We start from the raw sequence: 15,240 nt of genomic DNA, 5'->3' as shown, positions 1-15,240 counted from the left end.
TCTATTATTCATTTTGAAGAATTCTCTAAGGAAGGCTGTGATTCACAGAGTAACGCCTGCCTCTCAAATGGAAAACTAGCATTTCACTCAAGATGAAAAGAACTTTTGATATTCAAGGGGGGTATCATCAGGCGACTTTCAAATCCACTTGTCATTCGAGTTTTAAAAATAAACAGCATAAATGAAGATCAGAGGATGCATATCTCCAGCCCAAAGATGAAATAAAAATAAGGGGTTTTTTGTTGTTCAAGTAAATTTTTTAAAATTCTATGCATTCCAACCAAACAGATTTTGTCAAAACACATCCCACTGACACAGGATTTTCTTAAAAACACAGCTCATTAGAACAAGTAAGGAAGGACCCATTCTTTTTTTAGAACTATTGGACCAGGGTGGGGTTGTGGGCTGTTCTGCCCACTAAAGACCCTGGCATTTTTTTTCAGCTGTCCCACCTGACTTTTGCCCATATCCTTTATGCCTACCTGTTGATAAGTCATCTGAGAGAGGTTCTGCAGCTCCACTTGCAGTGGGGTTTGGGGCAGAAGGTAAGCAGGATGCCTGCTTTTACACTGTTGTAAGTCTTGTGGGTGGCTCTTGGTCCAAGATGGCGCTCAGCAGGGAGAGAGTTGGCTGGTATTGGGAACTAGGGCTGCACCCATAAATCAGGTCTATGGCCATCCTGACCAATGGCTGCCCAGGCAAGGGCTTCACTGCCCAAACGTGGGAAAGGGAAAATTTACCAGGTTGAAAGGAGACCCTGAAGGAAAGGTTAGGATCCTAAACCTACAGCCCATCCTTGGATATCAGGTGATTAACGATATTTGGTTAAGTTCTGCTTGGGGAAACCAGTGCAGCCTATGAGACTAAGGGATTGGCCAAATAAGCTCAATTTCCTTTGAAAACAGCCCAGAGAGAGGGTATGTTTGGTTTGGGGTTAGACAGCAGGACTCTTGGAGGCAGGAGAGGTAGAACACAGGGTGGGCTTTTGCAGGGCAGCAATACTTGTCCTCATGGCTTAGCACTAGGCAAGGACACAGAGAATGAGGAAGTCAATGTTTGTTTTTAGTTTGTGTTTTTTAAATTGCCATAGCTGGAACATCTGGACAGCTCCACAGAATATGGAGAGCCAGCCTGATACACCTGTAAACAGAACATCTGGATATGAGCATCCTTACTTTAATTTCCCCACTCTGCCCTCTTTCTCTGGCAGGAAGAGGTGCTCTGTGAATTCATCCATGCTGATATCTTCCGATACTCTCTCCTGCTTTTTTTCTCTCACACATACCCCACTACAAGCATCTATGGTCACACACATTCATTCTCTCTCTCTCTCTCTCTTTCTCTTTCTTCTCTCTCTTTCTCTCTCACTCTCTAAGACACACACACACATACACACACACACACACACACACACACACACACACACACACACACACACACACATACACTTTCTCCCTCTCACCTCTTTCCTGGCTCGTTGGACTTGTTTCTCCAGTTCCTCAGGTATCATCTTACCTCTAAGGGACACAGATTTAAAACTTTCAGTTATTGTTTCCCTAGCTCATCCCCATCACTAATGCCTTTCAGAGGCACCGATTCCTTCCCCTCCCTCCTATGAATACTTTCCCAATACCTTGAGTCTGTCTCCACAAAATAAATATTCTGCGTACCGATCCCAAGGAAAGATGCTGCCTTCTTCATGGAGTAATGGCACTGAATTTGTGGGGAAAGAGGAGACAAATGGGAAACTGAGTCAGCAAATTAAGAAAATAACCTTATGTTGATTCCTTAATAGGATTCATGGTGTGATCTTTGAAACCCCCTCCCTTCTTTTTTATTCCCTGAGCAAAGAGAACATTTTTCTTAAGATGCTTATGTTCAGCACTGGAAAAAATGCTGGCCCTAGAGAAAAGAACCTGAATGTGCAGCTACCTCAGATGTTCTAACAGAGCAGCTGCTTAATTCAGTGGAAAGAGTGCTGGGCTATGCATTAAGGGATATGGGTTCGAACCTTAGTTCTGCCACTTAGTATCTGAGCAACCTTTGGGAAAACAATATGTCTTGGAGCCTCAGTTTCCTCATCTGTAAAATGAAAGGACTAACTTATCCCTAAGGTTCCTTCTAGTTCTAAATCTAAGCTCTTAAAATCTTGTGATCTGGCTTTCATTCAATCATTAAAGCACAGATTCAGACATCTAAGGGGCAATAGTGGAAAACATGCCCTATCTGGGGTCTGGGAACATGAGTTTGAATTGTACCTTAGATACTTACCTGCTGAGTCACCCTGGCCAAGTTACTTAATTTCTTTCAGTCTCACTTTCCTCATCTATAAGATGGAAATAATAATAGTGCCTACAGAATTTTTGTACAGATAAAATGAGACACTACATGTAAAGCATTTTGTCAGCCTTAAAGCAGTAAGAAAATTCTAGCTTCTATTATTTTTATGAACTTTCATTTTTTTTCAGTTAAGGAGTATTTATTTTCTTTCCCTCCCATGATTCTCCCTTCCCACCTTGTTTAGTAGGGAAAAAAGGAAAGAAAAACCAGAGTCTTGAAGCAATTCTACAGAGTCCAGCAAAACAAATTCTCTCCCTGGCCAAGTCCAAAATGTGCGTGTCATTTTGCAAAGTGGATCTATCAGTTCTTGAGCAGGAAATGAATGATAGTCTTCATCTTCAATAGAGCTAGCCATTACTCTTATTATTAATAATGGCTAGCATCATTCGTATTACTACTAAGTAATAATAGCAGTAAATAGTTTCTGCTACCTAGCACACATGGAATTAAGGAGTGGGGATGCAAAGAGCATTCTATGTAATTATATGTAAAACATAGGTATAGATGCTTAGATGTAGCCAACCAACAGATGGATTATCCAAACAAAAAATCAAGACAAAGTAGTCATAGAGAAGAGGCTGGCAAATTAGAGAGGACCAAATCTGCTGTGGTTGACCCATAGAACTTTGGGCACATTTTATTAATATTAATTAATATCATTTTAATATTAATTATATTAATTTAATTATATTAAATATAATATAAATACATAATAATATAAATAATATAAATTTAATTAATTAATTATATTAATATAAATTAATATCATTCAATCATGTCAGTTATGGCTGATTCTTTGTGATTCCATTTGGGGTTTTCTGGCAAAGATACTGGAGTGGGTTGCCATTTCCTTCTTTAGGCCATTAATATAGCTCAATTCAATTTAACAAACATTTATTAAGCACCTCTTCTATATCACATACTATGCTAAATGCTGGGATGCAAAAGAAAAAATAATAGTCCTTGACTTTAAGAAGCTCATATTCTGTTGGAAAATGAATCTGAATGACTAAAATAAAATTAATAAATATCTAAAATTAGACTTGGAGATCATTTTAAAAGAGTCTTCTGATTCACGATTCTAAGCATCTACAGGTACCCTGGCTATTGTTCTCTAAGCAACAATAATGAACATATCCACAAGTAGGAAGGAGTCTATTCATGCCTGCTATGCTCAGCTTGATGTATTTCCTTGACTGCGGTTGTTTTCCTTCTTTTTTTTGTCAAGAGACTTTTTTTCGTTTGGCATTTTTTTATTTCCTTTTGCAAAAACAAATGTAGAAATAACACCATTGGGGAGGATGAAGCCATCCTACATATGCCGGTAAACCGCCTTTATTTCCGCTTGTTGCAAGAACAGACTACCCATTGACAAACAACCAGGTCCAAAGAAAAGTAATTAAGTTGCTACAACATTGACCTGTATCAGTGCACGGTCAGAGGCCCAGCCAGCTCAGGGGAGCCGCTGCCCACCCAAGATTTGGGCCCTCAACCAACAGCTATTGATTTCAGAGTGATAAATACTCGCCCACACCACAGAATCTGCCTATTAGGCTCTTGGAAAAGTCTTGTGGGGCCACTGGGAAATGTCAGCCCACTCCAGACTCAGGAACCAGCAAGCCCACAGAATACCTAAAGTGGCAATCAGAATGCGAATGTCGACAGAAGCGGAGGCTGAGCAGCGGTACCCAAGGGCAGAATAGACAGTGATGTCAATGTGAACTGTGTGGGGACACATAAAAGATGGGAAGGGCACAGCTGAACAGAAGCAGAGAAGAAAAGAAGCCTTGGGGAGGGGGTGGGAGTGGGGAGAAGAAACCTTGGAGATGTTTCAGACATGCTGGGAGTATGCATAGAAACACATACACACACACACACACATACACACACACAAGCTGAAGTTTGGAGAAAACAATTGCATAAATGCTTTTAATGACAAAAGGATCACTTCTGGCACCAGCAAAAAGGAAAAGGAAAAAGTTGTCCCAGTTCTGTCCCTTGTCTCCCATAATTTTCTTTAGGACACATGCAAAAAACACTCCATAGCTTTTCATTCTTCCTTTAAAAAGATGGAAGAATCTAGAACTAAGGGCTTGTCATTCTGAATTCCGTGCAAGACTCCATTTCCTCAGTGACCCTGTACCACTCTGCCTCTACTTCCTCGTTTGTATTAATCTTCCATAGGAAGATAATGTCATTTTTTTCTAATCCTGTCACATTCATAATTTCATCTGATCCTTCAAGGACAGCGTAAAGGAGTGAAATAAATGATGGATTTGGAGTTGGAAGTCTTGGATCTAAAGTTTGGTGATGATATTGCTTTTTGGGGAATCTTTGAGATCAGTTTTTTATGAGTAAGATCAGGAGGACAGACCAAATCATGTGTCCTCCAACTCAAAAGCCACACACACTCTGTACCAAACATCATGCTAAGTACTGAGGACATAGAGAAGGAGAAAAAAATGGTCTTTGCTTTCAAGGTGACATGCCAGCGGGGACCAACATGGATGTCAATGCATGTATATACATATGGCTATACACAGATAGGTGCAAAATCATATACAGAGACACACCTCTTTGCTTGAAGACTTTCACTACAGAGCTAAAGCAATATTTTCTCTTGGGGTGTTTTGAGATCCCAACACTGAATTGCTTCAGAAGAATGCCAGGTACCTTTTCTACAGAGTTGTATTAACTCTGCTCTATCCAGAACACAGTATATAGTTCTGAGTATTCCATTTTAGGAAAGGCAGGGAGAAAAAAATGTTCTCAGACTCATTACCTCCACTGCCAGAGCCTTCTCTCCAATAACTATCTTTCTTTGTATAAATATACACACATTTAATATAGACACATATGTATCGACACAAATCACATGTTAATAACTGCCTGCATACATATATGAATGAGTACATGTGTACACCTATACATATGTTTTGCATGTGGGAAGGGTTGAAGGAAGAAAGGAGGGAAGGAGGGAGGAAGAAAGACAGAGACAGAGAGATATAGAGAGACAGGACACAGAGAGAGAAAGAGATGGAGGGAATGAGAGAAAGAGAGAGAGAGAGAACATGAATCTGTGTTGTTTCCTATAAGTTCCTTGAGAAAGAAGTTATTCCACTTTTATTTTTGCATTCCTGGTATCTGGCATAGAATCTGGCCCATCCTCAGGGTTTGAGAAGTATCTGATGAATTCATCAATTGCTGTTCTGAAGATCGAATCTAGGAGGATGGGAGAGGGAGAAGCCACTACCTCTAATAGCATCTCCATTCCATGTGGGGTTAACTCCTCATGTTAAGAAGTTTTTCCCAGTGTCAAGCTTATATTTTTCTTTTTGCAGCTCTTTCCCAATACTTTCAGATCTGCCCTCTGGGACAAACAAGACATGGCTACTCTCTTTCATATAACAACACTTCACACGCTTAAAGACAGCTGTCAAAATCTTCTTTCCTTTCCCTCATAGCCTAGCCTTCTCTGACCCTCCACTATTTAAGTAATAGACTCTCTTAAGTGTTTAACATAGATCTGTAAAGAAATCCCCTCTTCATTTCCAAAAATTAGCCATCTAACCTTTGCTTGATGATCTCTAGTGAAAGGGAATCCATGATCTCCCAAGGCAGCCCATGCCATATGTCAATAGAGACCTAATAGTTAAGAAGTTCTTCCTTTCAGAAAACCTACATCTGTCTCTTTGGAGTTTCTTTCCATTGGTTTGGTTCCTCACATAAGCACTTCTGCCCAAGGAGATGGTCTATACTAATGGGAAGAGAGAAGGATTTTTGTGCAGACCCTGGATGCCAGAAGACTCTTCCCTGTGTTAGTCCTCCAAATTTGAAGCCAATAACATCAATATTTTCTTCTGTAGGTTGTATATCCTCAAGACTTTCAATCAGTCTTCATCCTTTCTCTGGACATCCCAAGACTTTAAGTCTTTTCTAAAATTATGGGGCCTGATCAGAGTAGAGTTAACGCACCTTTGTACATGAAGTCTTGGTGATTTCTCAAAGCTAAGCAAGTTTTGGATCTTGATCAACCTGGACAAGTGATGTCACTTTACATGTTAACTAAATTATGCAATCTGAATCACCTTTGGATCATTATAAATAGCTCAATGGAATCTCTAAGTGTAAACGTAGCTAGGGAAGATTTCAAAGCATAGGCTGATTCTGCTTTAATAAATGTGTTAAAGATTGATTGATTCAATACCACACCTTAAGAGCTTAGATTTAGAGGTAGAATAGGCCTCAGACATCACATTGCTCTACCATTTCATTTTACAGATGAGGAAACTGAGGCCCTGAGAAGAAGGGACTTCTCAATGGTTGTCCAGATACAAGGTCAATGAATGGGGGCTAACATTTTTTCCTAGACCGGGCAGTGCTGTACAAAGAGTAGGAAAGGATCTAACCGAGAAGTCACCATTTCTAGGTGATACTACGGTGTCATGGAAATGGCCTTCAAGTGGCAGCTAAGATTTGCTAACTCTGCTATTGTCAAGTTTTCTTTATCTCAAGAAAGTTGCTTCCCCTCTCTGGACCTCAGTTTTCTTATCAATAAAATAAAATGAATTTTAATTCAATGCAAATAGCATTTATTTAGCACTTACTGCATGTAAAGAACTAAACATACAAAGGCAAAATAAAAGAATGCCTGCTTTTTAGCCTTCCATTCCAAGGGGTAATGGTAAAGGAGCAAAATCTTTAGATTTAAATAAATATCAATGCATTTCTTGTACTATACTACATCCCCCTTCTCTACATCTTTGCATAGGTTGTTCCTCATTCATGGAATTCTCTTCCCCAACCTCCATCACTGAAGAAAACATCTATTTGCCTTCAAGGCTCAGCTCTAACAGCAGCTTCTTTAAAAAGCTTTCCCTTAGCACCCTCTCATCCCCCAACTGCCACTGTTTTCTACCCAAATTGCTTCATTTCCATTTTGTGCCTATTTAAAGAAGGGAAAATCCTTGGGACAGGGACTGTTAAGCTGTTATCTCTATGCCCTTGAGCCCTCCTAATTCATACAGCTGATGCTGTTGACTGAAAAGTTCCTCTTAGAAAGAGTTTCAGAACATAACTGACTGTATGATTTCAATCCCACAAAGTCTCAGGTTGCCCTGTAATGACAGAGTCTGAATGTTGACCCAGTTGGGAAAGTAGCAGTGTGGAAAATAGAAAACTGACCTAATAAGCACTAGCCCACACTGCGGGAGCATGGAAGATAATAGGGGAAGTTGAAAACCCTATCTATCAGAGGGCTTAAGTTGATTGAATAGACCCACTCTTGCTCCTCCTTTCTTTACTATCTGGTTCTCCTGGAATTTAGCAATTCCTGGGCCCCATCAGGGTAGCCAAGTGTGAGTTTAGGTGGCCAAGTGGGTGCTAACTGTAACAACGATAAGGATATGTGGACCAAAGTGAATTCTTTAGCCTGAATACATTTTGTTAAGGAAGAAAGGGGAACAGAGTTTCAACTTAGTGGGGGGCCTGAGATTCTGCCCATACGTACCAACATGGGGGGAGACGTTGTTTCTCAAGACAGTCCTCTGGCTCTGAGAGCTACATCTGATTCCACCTCCTCATTCCCAAGCTCCTGTTCCTAGATTGCCATCTCCCCTCCCACCTCTCTTAGATATGGGAAGGATCAGGAGTTATGTTACTTCACGGACTATGTGGCCCATACACCAGATTTTTGTCATCTACCAATAACAGACTGTCTCCTGCCTCTTGCATCATGCTGTTGAGTCTAAAGATCCCTTACTTACAAAGGACACAGCTCAGATCACAAGCAACATCAGAGCACATGACAAAGATGGTTACCCAAGAGAGTTTTCCCTAATCTTGCCTTGCAGGTCTCCTCCCATGAGTCATTTCCTCATAAGAATCAAGGGACAGTAATATAAGATCTCTTTCAGTTTTATATAGGCCAAGAGATTTCATTCCTGCTCCCCCAAATCCTATGCCATTTTTCCCTAAAAAAAACCTGAATTCCTAATTATAATTCTAAATGAGAAAATAAACATAATTAAAATAATAATAAAATAACCAATTTTCAAAGCTGTTCTCTCAAAATGACTTTCTCGAGAAAACTGGGTCTATTATCTCTCTATTTTCTGACTCTCTCCTGCTAACAAGAGAAACAAAGCCCTTTTCTGCCTTTCTTTGCATATAGGTCTTCTCTTCAGATACAAAAGTCAGTTAGCCATGTTTCATAATGGCATAGTGCTCCAATTTCCTTTTACTCTTTTGAAACTTACTAGCACCACCTTTGTCCCTGAGCTTTCCCAGGCATATCCTTTATTCTCCCTTTCAATGGAGTTGTCTTTCCCTTTTCTAGAGTTATATTTCTAGGATAGCTTAGGCAAGGTTTAAATACAATGAAGAATAGAAAGGGCAATGGAATAAAGCTCAGCCATTAACATGTATTCCACTTAGGATGGCTTTCTCAAATTTGAAAGCACCTGTCCAAATCCTGAAACCTTTCTTAACCTTTTTCGTGTCATGGACTCCCTTTAGCAGACTGATGAAACCAAATGATGCTCGCTTTCTTAGAAAAATGTTTGTTGCTGAAGGAAATGTTACAATTTCAGTTTGAGGTAAGAGAAAATAAAGATGTGTTTGTTCCTATTCAAGTACAAGGATCCTCTGAAATCTATCCATAGATACCTTGGAGGTCAAGGGATGTTTGGCTAAGAATTCTCGTTTTAAAGATTTTGCTAGTTGGTCTTGATTCTGATCTTGCTCCAGTCCATCCATTAGGGGAAGAACATGGTTATTAGAAAGGGGAAAGACTCTTGAGATAAAATCTAAAGGAAAGAGGAGCAACTTCCTCCAAATACACAAAGCTTCTATGTGCATCTTCTTGGGAAGCAACTTATATTTTCTTTGTTTTGTCACTGAAGGAAGACCCCATGGAGAAACCCTTATTGCAATCTAAAATCAATTTCAGAAACTCAAGCCAAGTGGTCTAGTGAGCTGCTCTCAGCGCTCATCTACCCTTCTTTATATAGCATGGAACTAACCAAAAGCAAAGGTCAGAATCTTCTCAGGAGATCAAGCTGAGAGAGCTGGTTCTTAGTGGTAATCTCCTATTGGGCAACTTCTCATTTTCCAAAGTAGGTTTTGGTTATAAAAGAAAATAGCTGAGAGGTGATAAAATGGCCTTTAAAGTGAGTTTAAGTTGTTGGTTTACTATTTTCTTCATTTACTTGACAATGACCTAGATAACCTTCACAATGGGGGCTGAGTCAGGAAGAAAAACAAAGGAAAGAAAAAAATTCCACAGGAGAGAGTAGAAGAGGATTTTGAGAAGTCAGCCCCACTTCCTCTGGGAGAGAACAAGCTTTAGTCATCCCAGGCAAAGGTTTCCCCTCTTAGTATCACAGAATCCAAAGTTGGAAGATTCTCTCTTCTAAGGTTTATTTTGGAGGACTGAGTTTTTAAAAATATTTTCAAAGCTATTTCAGTATAATTTGTTTCCTTTGTAACATTATGTATTAAAAATATTATTCTGAGAAGGGATTCATAGGTTTCATCAGACTTCCAAAAAGGAATAAGAAGCCTTGACCCGGCTCCAATGCCCTCATTTCTACAGATGAGGAAACCTAGGATTGGGAAAGATTAGTGATTTGTTTAAGGTCGCACAGAGATGTAAAGAGAAGAGGAAAAATTTGAACTCAAGCCTTTCAACTATAATGCTTCCAGAACCCCATGTCATCAGTTATCATCCATTTTTCTTTCTCTAAGTCACTCTACCAGATAGATCACCCAATCTAGTTTCTGGCAGTAATTATATACCAGTCTCAAGGTCACTGTCCTTTCTTTCTCAAAAACTGCAGGGCTTGGTTCATGGTCTTCCTTTCTACTCCAACCCTACCCTTATACTTAGCACTTCAATATGCATGTTGGTGTCATGTCAAGAAAGGCAACGTGGCATTTGCATTCATAAGACCTGGGTTCAGATCTCACTTTAGGTACAAGTTATTTACCTTCTCCTGGCCTCAGTTTCTCATCTAAAAAATGAATGGGTTGTAATAGATGTCCTCTATGCCTTCTACATTTAAACCAATGGCCCTATGAGTCTATGCTCAAATAGCCTGGATCCCCAGTTCATCAAGTTCCTCATTTCCCATGACCTTCATCTTCACTCCATTTCATCCACATATAGAGATGGTCATCCTTTGATCTTGACATCACACATAAGTATTCCACTTTCAGGTTCAGGATTCTGAAATTTCTCTACACATAACCTCTCTGTGCTTTTATAGTTCCAAAAGCTCACTTATTTATTATCTTTATTATTGTGACTCCTATTTACTCCATTCTTCAGCCTTCTCTAAGACCATCATCCCTTCCCTGACTTCATTTTCCTTCCCTCCCCTTCTTGACTCCATAGTTAAATCAGTTTAATTATACACTGTTTTCTCTACTCATATCTCTTACCACTTTATCTAATCATCACTGATGCTTGGCCAAACTTTGAGTTACTACCTCCATCCATCTTTTCTGCTCTCACTTGTGTGCCACTCAATGGTGTTGGAAGAAGTTCCATAGCCATACTGACTGGGCCTACTATAAATTTATCTTTTTTTAAAAAATTTACCTGAACCTTCAGTGAGGCAATCCTTGCATTCCTCCCTAATTGACTTTCACCCACAGTGAGTGTTCCAAATCTACTCTTCCTTTCTTGACACTTCCAAACCATTTTCTCCTATTTTTATAGCAGAAAATCTTACTTGATACCTCACTGACTAAAAATGGGCCATTTGTCATGAACTCATTCTCTACAGCTATTCTTCATCTAAAAAAAGAGACTCTCTATCATTCTCTCATCTTTCTTCTTATGTTTTATGAAGAGATAGTCCTTTCCCTTGCCAAGGCCCTCATGTCCTTGATTTTGCCCCCTCCTATTTTTTCTAGCAACTTTTCCCTCCTCTCTCTCATTTTTAGTTTGTCCTCCTTGCCTTTCACATATAAATGTGCCCAAGTCACCATTTTTAAAGTCTCTTCTGATGCTACTTATCTCCTCAGGCTTGTAACTCCTCTCCATTTCATGCCAAATTCCAAGGATAGAGCTGTCTAAACTCATTATTTCTAGCTCTTCTTCTCTTATTTACATCTCATGCTCTTGCAATCTGGTTTCCAACATTAGTTAATTGGAACTCCATTCTCCAAAGTGCCAGTGGAACATTTTTGGGTGATAGCAAGATCAAAGTGGTAACCATCCCTTGGACATGACTGAAACAGAGTGAAAGTGAAGGTCATGGGAGTTGAGAAACTTGATTAAGAGTGATCTTGTAATTGCCAATTCTGTTAGCTTCCTTTAATCTTCATCTTTTTTTTATTACTGTTGGCCATCCCCTCTTCCTAAGAACTCTCTACTTCCTGAGTTCTCTATAGATTCCCTTCTTGTTCTCCTCCTTCCTACCCTGCTACTCAATCTCAGTCTCTTTTGTTGAATTGACATCCATACTCTGCTTTCTAAGGATGGGTTAAACCCAGAGTTCTAACCTGGGATCTCTTCTTCTTTCTTTCAGGAATCTAATCAGCTCTCAATACTTCAACCATTATTTCTAGGCAGACATCTCCTAGATCTGTAATATATATCCAGCCCTAATCTTCCAAAGCTCTGTGTCTCATCTTCGGGTGTCCATTGGACATATTAAATTCAACATGTAAAAAAATAGAACTCGTTATCTTTATTCTCAAGCGCTCCCCTCTTCCTAGCTTCTCTGTTTCTGTTGAAGGCATCATTATCCTTCCAATCTCCCAAGTTCACAATTTAGGAGCAATCTCTGACTCTTCACTCACTCCCACATCTACATCTATTCTCTTTTTAAAATCTTGTCATTACTATTTTCATACCACTCCTGTCCATTGTCTTCTCTCCACTCATACCATCTTAGTCTAGACTTTCAGCATCTCTTGGCTGTCATTGTAATAGCTTCCTAATTTATCTTTCTGACTATGGTTTCTCCCTTCTCTGATCCATCTTTCATATAATTGCCATAGCTGCCAAATTGCTATTTTTAAAGGCTCATATCTCATTACTCATTACTCTGTTCAAGAAACTCTTGGGGCTTCCTCTGTCTTCTAGGATGATAATCTGTTCTAATGGCAATTAAAGTCTTATTGCCTTATTGATTGCCTGTTGCATAGTGTTTTTTTTTCTTGGTCACACAGTATATGTCAATCAAATTGTTTTATTTGCTGTTCCTACACAGCATTTCATTTCCCACCTCTACGCTTTTGCAGGCTGTCCCATAGACCTAGAATGCGCTCCTTCCTTAACTCTATTAAAAAGAAGCCCTGTATTCCTCAGCTCAAGTTTCACTTATCCCCTTACTAGCTATAAACATGCCTTCCCATGGGAAAAAATTACCCTGTATTTATTTTTTTTACATTTTTATTTATCTAGCTGTGTTTATATTGTTCTCCTTCCCAATAGAATATAAGTTCATTGAAGGCAAGCCCTCTTTTGGGTTCATTTTTGAATTTCCATTGCCTAGCATACAGTGGATATTTAATAAATACACATTGAGTGGATGAAGGAGTACCCATCCATCTTAATAATTGGATTATTTTCATTCCAATTCTCTGGAGAAGGGCTTAAGCTCAAAATTAGAGTTGTCCACATCAGACAGGTGCTGCCATTTGTATTAGCCACAGAGTCTATTAATCCTCAGGGGAACCTGGGAAGATGAGCAGCACAGCCTGGATGTGTCACCACAAATTCTAACCTCAGTCATCTGAAATCCCATTAATAAGATGCTTAAGGAAGACACTGCCCTGAGAGAGAATGTGCTATCTTTTAAATTAAATTTTTCCTTTTCTTGAAAGAGAATTTTATAGACTAGAACACTTCAAATAAAGGTGATGCACAGCATTCATAAGTATATGTGTGTATGTGTGTGGTACCCATGCAATTCAGGGATTTTGGGGAGAAGGGATTGAGCCTACTATTAAAATTCTTTCTATACCTCATGTTGATAGAAAGAGTGATTTTTATCACATCTTGTTATTTTGGTCATTGGTTATTAAGACACAGCTACAATAAATCATACAGTATTAACCCTGAGAATCAACCGATGCTACTGAATCACAGACTTTTAGAAAATAGTCTTGGTCTCAAAGCAATTACTTTACCTCTGAGGATGTGAAAAGAACTAGTCTGGGCAACCCGAAGAGTCCCTTTTCCTTAATCTCAGGATAGTATTTGTATCTTGCCAAATTCATGGCATACATATTGGACACAGAGCCACCTGTTGAAACAAAGTGAAAAAAACATCTTTGAAGCATCTTTCTTAACATCCACTTTTTCTTAGCTGTCAGCACAATTTCAATCACCTTGGAAATAACCCCATGAATTAGCACTCAAGAGGATTGTAGCCAGGACCCCAAGAGACCTGGCATTGGACCTGGGTTCTCTACCCGCTACAAATTCTCCACTTAATTGTCATTTTAATGGCCAACAATAGAGGTAATGAAGCATTGCTTCCTCACTCCAAAGTTTTTCAAACCTCTGAAAAGTTTCCCTTGTATGATGCAAACACTTTTCTTTTTTTAAATATTTAATTTTTGTCCAATTACTTGTAAATATTTTAACATTCATTTTTGAAAATTTGAGTACCAAATTCTCTCCCTCCCTTCCTTTTCTTCTCCCTCATTGAGAAGACAAGCAATTTAATATAGGTTATACATGTGAGGTCATGCAAAATATAATTCCATATTAGTCATATTATGAAGGAAAACATATCAAAAAGAAAAATAGAGGAAGTAAAACAGAAGTATGCTTCTGTCTTCTTTCAAACTCTGTTTTTCTTTCTCTGGGGTTGGAAAAAATTTCTTATTTCATCATGAGTACTTTGCAATTGTCTTAGATCATTTTATTGCTGAGAATGGCTAAATTGCTTACAGATGATCATCCATACAATACTGCTGTTGTTGTGCACAATGTTCTCCTGGTTCTGCTCATTTCACTTTACATAAGTTCATATTAAGTCTTTCCAGGTTTTTCAGAATCCATTCTGCTCATTGTTTCTTATAGCACAATAGTATTCCATTACAATCATATACCACAACTTGTTCAATCATTTCCCAATTGATGCCAACTGAGGACATCCCCTCAATTTCTGATTCTTTTCCATCACAAAAAAAAAATAATTGCTATAAATATTTTTTTTTCATTTTGGGGAGATCTCTTTGTGATAAAAGACATAGTAGTTTTTTATTGCCGGATCAATATATATATATATATATATATATATATATATATATATATATATATATATATATATATATATATATATTTATAGCCCCTTTGGGTATAGTTCCAAATTTGCTCTCAAAATGACTAGACCAGTTCACAACTCTAATAGCACATTAGTGTCCTGTTTTACCCATATGCCCTCCAACATTTACCACTTTTTGACATAGCTGATATATATGAGGTAGTACCTCAGAGTTATTTTAATTTGCATTCTCTAATTAGTGGTGACTTAGAGCATTTTATATAACTATAGGTAGCTTTGATTTTTTTATCCCCCAAATGGCCTGCTCATATCCTTCGACAATTTAACAATTGGAGAATGATTTGCATTCCTATAAACTTGACTTATTTCTCTGCATCTTACTCTTGTTTTCTGCTTTCTTTTCAATCTTGGTTGCAGTGGTTTTATTTGTCTAAAAAATTCATTAATATAATTAAAATAATCTCTGTAATGCTCCTTATCTCTTGTTTAGTCAAAAAGAAATTCTTTACCTAATCCATTTTCAAACAGACTCATTTCTTTTTTTTTTAATTTTCAAACAGACTCATTTCTATGCAGTGTATGTAAACTTAGTGAATGGATGAGTCAGAGTTTCAATGGATGAGTCTCTCTTCCATTGTATTTATATACA

General features: G+C 38.5%; 1 protein-coding gene across 4 annotated transcripts in view; it reads right to left on the bottom strand.

The window, feature by feature from the left end:
- GADL1 (glutamate decarboxylase like 1) overlaps positions 1–15,240 on the bottom strand; it is a 205,990-nt gene that overhangs the window by 146,135 nt on the left and 44,615 nt on the right. For all 4 annotated transcript variants that reach the window (XM_074267624.1, XM_074267623.1, XM_074267625.1 and 1 more), the window contains 3 exons: positions 13,486–13,601; positions 1,634–1,713; positions 1,463–1,517 (listed from right to left, as the gene is read on the bottom strand). In XM_074267624.1, coding sequence (XP_074123725.1) covers positions 1,463–1,517; positions 1,634–1,713; positions 13,486–13,601 — 251 coding nt within the window. The remainder of the gene's footprint in view (positions 1–1,462; positions 1,518–1,633; positions 1,714–13,485; positions 13,602–15,240) is intronic.

The sequence above is a fragment of the Sminthopsis crassicaudata genome, chromosome 5 (assembly GCF_048593235.1).
Source record: "Sminthopsis crassicaudata isolate SCR6 chromosome 5, ASM4859323v1, whole genome shotgun sequence".
Taxonomy (NCBI): domain Eukaryota; kingdom Metazoa; phylum Chordata; class Mammalia; order Dasyuromorphia; family Dasyuridae; genus Sminthopsis; species Sminthopsis crassicaudata.
The sequence above is the reverse complement of the archived record's forward strand: the minus strand, read 5'-3'. Positions and strand labels throughout refer to the sequence as shown.